Source organism: Populus trichocarpa, chromosome 11, assembly GCF_000002775.5.
Source record: "Populus trichocarpa isolate Nisqually-1 chromosome 11, P.trichocarpa_v4.1, whole genome shotgun sequence".
NCBI lineage: Eukaryota > Viridiplantae > Streptophyta > Magnoliopsida > Malpighiales > Salicaceae > Populus > Populus trichocarpa.
Genome location: NC_037295.2, coordinates 18,060,873 through 18,066,744, shown reverse-complemented (window position 1 = coordinate 18,066,744; position 5,872 = coordinate 18,060,873). Strand labels below are relative to the sequence as shown.

At 33.1% G+C, this 5,872-nt stretch overlaps 1 protein-coding gene across 1 annotated transcript; it reads right to left on the bottom strand.

The window, feature by feature from the left end:
* Positions 1–4,277: 4,277 nt before the first annotated feature.
* On the bottom strand, positions 4,278–5,569 carry LOC7455041 (uncharacterized). The gene is made up of 2 exons (XM_002317025.4): positions 5,292–5,569; positions 4,278–5,035 (listed from the first exon to the last, which is right to left on the bottom strand). Exons 1-2 carry the CDS (start codon positions 5,445–5,447, stop codon positions 4,559–4,561), a joined length of 633 nt encoding a protein of 210 aa, XP_002317061.1. The 5' UTR covers positions 5,448–5,569; the 3' UTR covers positions 4,278–4,558.
* Positions 5,570–5,872: the final 303 nt, after the last annotated feature.

Sequence of the window (5,872 nt, the reverse complement as noted above, 5' to 3'; positions counted from 1 at the left end):
GAAATAAATAAAGATAAGAGCTTTAAACTCGAAGAACAAGGACATTTGCTCCTAGATTTTGTGTAAAAAATGCTTTTAGAATGTATGATAGAAGAATAAAAATCATTAATCCCTTTACCTCGATGGTTTGACGGGTATTTATAACTTTTGTACTTTGAGCCTTATTGTCCTAAAAATCTTTTCCTCTTTAATATATGAGTAAAGAAAAAGTGAGCTACATCAACATTAATGCTGATGAAAATGTCTTCTTGCATAATATTAATATTGATGGGAATTACCCTTACACATTATTAGTGCTGATGAACAAACAATTGAGTTATAAAAGACTTTTATATCTTATTCCGTACATAACATTTAATGTTGATAGGAATAACTCTATCATAGCAGTAATGTCGATTGAAATATAGTTGGCTCTTAAAGGATTTTTATACACCTAGGGATGTAGAGGAATGATTATCCTAAGATTTGGTATTTTGTTAAACCCATATACACTAGGGCCTTATGTGAACCCAGGGGATTTGGGTCTGGCGTCTTGTTGGACTTATTTGCACTTGAGCTTAATATGCTGCTGAGCCTGAGAATTTTACGTTTGATAATTTACTAGACCCATAGATACTCGAGATCAGTGTGTAATGTAAATAGGGGTGAAGCTGACAACTTGTTAAACTCACATGTACTTAAACTTAGCGTGAAACCAAACCTAAGAGGGTTGGGTCCGACAACTTGCTAGAATCAAAGGTGGGCGAGCTTAAGGGGGTTGGATGTGGTATCTTGCCAGACCCACAGCCAGGCTCAAGGGGGTTGGGTCTGACATTTTACCAGGTCCACTAGTGTTTGAGCTTATGACATAGATGAGCTCAAGGGTGTTGGATTTGAAAATAGAGCTAGACTGACATCGTGTGAGTTTGTTATTCTATTAAGCTTATACATGTTAAGTCATCACCCTACCTTTGACCCTTCTATTTATGAGCCTCTTTAAACTAATAAGTTATATATAAAATTTGTCAATACATTAATTATTAATAAACTAGCAATAAGATGCTGCTAAAGCTTGAATTTTTCATCATTAAATTATTGGATCTGGATAACGAATTACAAAGAATAATGTATAAATCACAGTTTTTCATGAATTCACCAAAAAAAAAAAAACTCTATCTGGGCTGTGTTATAAGCCGAATCAAATGTATTGAAGCCCGCGTATACAGTCGTTAGCACACTGCAACAGCGAGTCCAATAAATCTGGACCAATTGCTGTAAGAACATGCTCATGTCCAACAGTATTAGCTAAGCCTGCATTGGAACCCAAAACTGGAGCCCAGATCAAGAACTCATGGTAGAACTGAACTCATTGGAAATACAAAAATAATTATTATATTAAGAAACAACTACACATTTATATTTATAAAATACCGTTTTAATTTACGTAATTTAATTTCATGCAAATCAATGAACAATGCATAGATAGCAAACTAGATTGTATGCCCGTGATATGATGATGTGGGTACCAAAAAAATCTTACATGTAAAAACAAAATATTTGTCCTCGAAGGATTATTATTATTAAATATAAAAATATAATTGTTTTGAATTTTTTTTCATCAAGATAATTTTTCTATTAACATATTTCTTATCTATCTTAGTAAACATAATATTTTTTTTACCTAGAATTATTATTTATCTTAACACCCCGATAGAGAAAAACAAAGGTAGCTTTTAGGGATTTATCCTCTAAACAAGATAAATTATTAAATTAGCTAGATTTATCTCAAATCTATTCATATAAATCATGTAAAAAGATATTATAAAATAATTGTAAAACATATCATTTTACGAGTGTCAATGAGTGCAGATTAATGATGAAGAATCTCTAATCGTTCTAAAAACAAAAAATAAAATAAAATAAAAAAAATTAGAAGTCTTGATCTATTTTTTTTTATATAATTAAAAACTTAAAGTACACTAATTAAGACGTGTTTGGAAGTGTGGTTGTAATTACTTTTCAAAGTGTATTTTACTCGGAAATATATCAAAATAATATATTTTTTATTTTTTAAAAATTATTTTTGACATCAGCGCATCAAAATAATCTAAAAACATTAAAAAATATTAATTTAAAGCAAAAAAAATTAAAAAATTTTAAATTTTTTCATAAATATTTTTAAAACACAAAAATAAAAAAGTCCAAAAAATATCCATTATGGATTTTTTTTTTTAGTTTAACGTAGGTGTTCGTGCCAGTTTGCGTGCACCTCGACTAATCCCACGGGCCTTGAAGTTAACGACCATGTAAGCCTCCAGTGGCCATCATATGAGCAATCACAGGGCTCGAACCTGAGACCACAGAGAGAGCAAACCTCTTGGTTCGAAACTTTTATTACTGGGTCACCACCTAGATGGATTTTATTGTGGCCAAGATATAGCCCACCAAAATCTCCATGTTTGATTTTTCTTTTTCATTGATTTTTTTTTCCTCCAAATAATCATGAAAAAATAAAATTTCAGAACCCAACATAAAAACTAAAAACTAGAGGACCTAATTATATAAAAAACAAAAACCGAAAGGACTGTCAAGTCAAGTAGTGACCCATGCAAGATTTATTTTCTTTTTCTTTCACTTGTCTAATTAATTGATTTAATTGCACTGTACAATCCCAATTTCATTTTTTTTTGTCGTGGCACTGCACAAAAAACAGCCAGCCCTGTCAAGTTACAACTTACAAAACGACGTGCAGCTCAATTAATGCATTGCCTTGATTGTCTACGCCTTCTCTCACTTCAAAAAAATCAACTCATTAATTAGTTTCGTCCTTGACTCGCTTAGAACGACAGCCTCATTAATGGCAGCCACCGAAACATTTGACGTGTGGCGCATGAGTGGAAGAACCATTAAATGCCGGATCAATTATACAGAGACACGTGTCATGAAGAGACGCTGGCATAGTTATCGTCCAAGGTTGAGTTGAGATTTTCTCCCTTTAATTGCTTGATCTTGACGTGGCTCATTAAATGATGTACTGACGTCAGCGTCGGACCATCTCTATTATACGAGTGGACATTCGCGAGAGGTGCATTTTTTTTCATGCTTTTGCTTGGTAGGTGATTTTCCCTGGCTTAATTAGAAGTAATTGACCTTCAACCTAATAAGGTTAGCTTGACAATTAACGAGGATAATCAAGTATCCTTCTCTTTAAATTCCAAGTGATTTAAAAAATAAAACCTTAAACAAAATTAATTAAATTCAACTCAAACCTCATGTCACAAGTTAAATAGGTTAATTTAAATCAATAAAATTAATTTTTATTTTTTTAAAAAAATTAATTTCAATCCTCATTTTATTTTTCTAAGATCTTCTAGGTCAAGTCTTGATTCACCCCTGAATCAAATCATGTTTAATAACATTAATTTTAACATAATTTTTTTGAATTATAACTAATAGAGATGAATGTTCTATGAAGTTTTTTAAAGTGCATAGAAAATTCTCAAACTTCGGAACCTTGACCATCCCTTAAATTCATCCCTACCAATAGAGTCTATCTTCGATCAAATTGCAGAGATCAACATTATCCCTTAAATCCCTTCAATTCATATTAATCATTCTTTTAAGCATATAATTCAAGTGAAACAGCAATTTTTTTTGGATCATGCTCTCATCATCGGGTCCTAGCTGTTATATGAACATGTGCAAAAGAAATCATTGCTCTTCACCTCCAATTATTATTATTATTATTAGCAGTGTGAATTTTTTGTCAGATTACTCTGATAAAATAGTTTTTACTGCAAACCGTACCAAAAAACAAAAATAAAAAACAAAAAAAACCCAGGGCTCTATTTCTCGAGTACATTAGACAAATGTCATTGAGTGAAACACGCAATTGATCATATAGCCAATCCAAGATGAATCTATGAAAGGCCGTAGCTGGGGAGACAACTTGGCTGGCTTACACGAATAAATAAATGTGCCCTGCGTTTAGTTGCCACAGCGCCTCAGGAACTGGTAGAACCATCCAAAATGGATTTATTAATTGTGCCGTTGAAAATGGAAAAAAATGAAATAATTTATTGATGGTATCATCGAACATGGCAGGGAGGAAATTAATGGCTACTCGGGACGGTGAAGTCCTTCGTTTTTTCCCGGCTTAGCTCGCGAATCCCATGCAAAAGAAGCGTGGAACTCACATGAAGCTCTTTGATAATTTCTTTTAAAGCATTATGAAAGCCATTCAATGAATGATTTTCTTTTTCATAGCCTCGAAACCTTTCCGAAAGAACAATCACAGATTCTCAAGGCCAAGAGCTAGTGGTAGATGGCTCATCACATTAATTATATTGGTTGATCCACAAGGCATAGGATATGGCTTTAAATCTATTTAACTTCTTGGAAGAATTTCAACACCAAGACAATTATCGGTGGTTAATTTCACCTAATCCTAGGTTGGCCTACAACATATAAACAGAATAACCTATTTTTTTCATCCACAAATAATAATTTGGAAGTATTTAGCACCTAGCACTAGACTAGTTCTCCTCTTTTGGGAATCTTGATCCCCATGGTTACAAGATCAAAGTGAAGCATTGAGGTCAATTCTGGGCTTCTTTGTAGCCGATGGAGATGGGACGATAGAGTTGCAACTAGGGCACTTGGGATTTGTTTTCAAAGTAATCACATAGAGCAAGCAACCAGGACAAGCAGCAGCGAACACTCCTGTTGAAGAGGATGCAGTGCCATTTCTGTCTTCTTTGATGTCACTGGTTTGTGGGTTTGGTGGTGGAGGAGATCTCTTCTTAGTCATGGTCTCTTTCTCTGCTCTTTGCAAAGCAGATTTTACCTTGTCAAGCGTGCACACACTTTGACAGTGACTCGACGGTACAAGTTTCAATTCCAGGCAACTTTCTTCCAAGAACTTTAATGGTGGAAACTTAGAATCTTGAACCTCTGATTCTTGGGCTGTTCTCAGTTTGTGGTGCTTCATGCTGTTAGGGGATGGTAATGGTGAGCTTACAGAATTACATCTCTGTGAGTATACCTTCCCTGAAGACTGCATGAAAACCCCAACTCATCAACAATTTGTTTTTACTTCAACAAAATAGCTTAATGATTTCTCAAAAAAAAAAAAAAATCTCTGACCACTGACAAAACAAGAATATTCAGTTCTTCTACACGGTTTTTTTTTTTTAAAAAAATATTGTCAACAGCCTAAATTCTGTGCAAAAACTGGTCATCAATACCAAAGAAACAAACCAGACATCTGAATTTCTTGGATATAAATAAAAAGAAAGGGAATAAAAACATACCTTAAAATCATGAGGCGCATCCCAAGTTTTTGTGACTTGTAAGTCCAGATCCAAATCTTTGTTAGCAACCTTTGAAAACCCTCCAAGCAAGTCTTTTGTGATCAAAATCTCTGAATTTCTAGTACTGTTCACGATTGAGCTGACATCTGCTGCCATGTCTAACCTTTTTTCTCTAACCCTTTTGTCGAGAGGGGAGAGAGAGAAAGAAATTTATAAGGAGCAAATTCAACGAGGGAAAAGATAAGAGATACATGGAGTAACGATGCAAGATGGAAGTAATAAATAGTGAGAAGCTGAAATCAATGAAGCCCATTAAAAAATTGGTAATTATTACTATATGTGCATTTAATTTGAAATTTCCTATAAATCACTCCTTTTATGACCAAATTACAATACTACCACGCAAATGGATTATTAATTACTATAATATCTAATTTCTCATGAAAAAAATACATTACTATATGTTTTATGATAAGAAATATTTTTACATTTATTTATCTATCAATCAAAATTAATTAGATATTTAAATATACATAAAGTTATGCTAACAATCAAGAATATTAAATATATGACATGAGTTT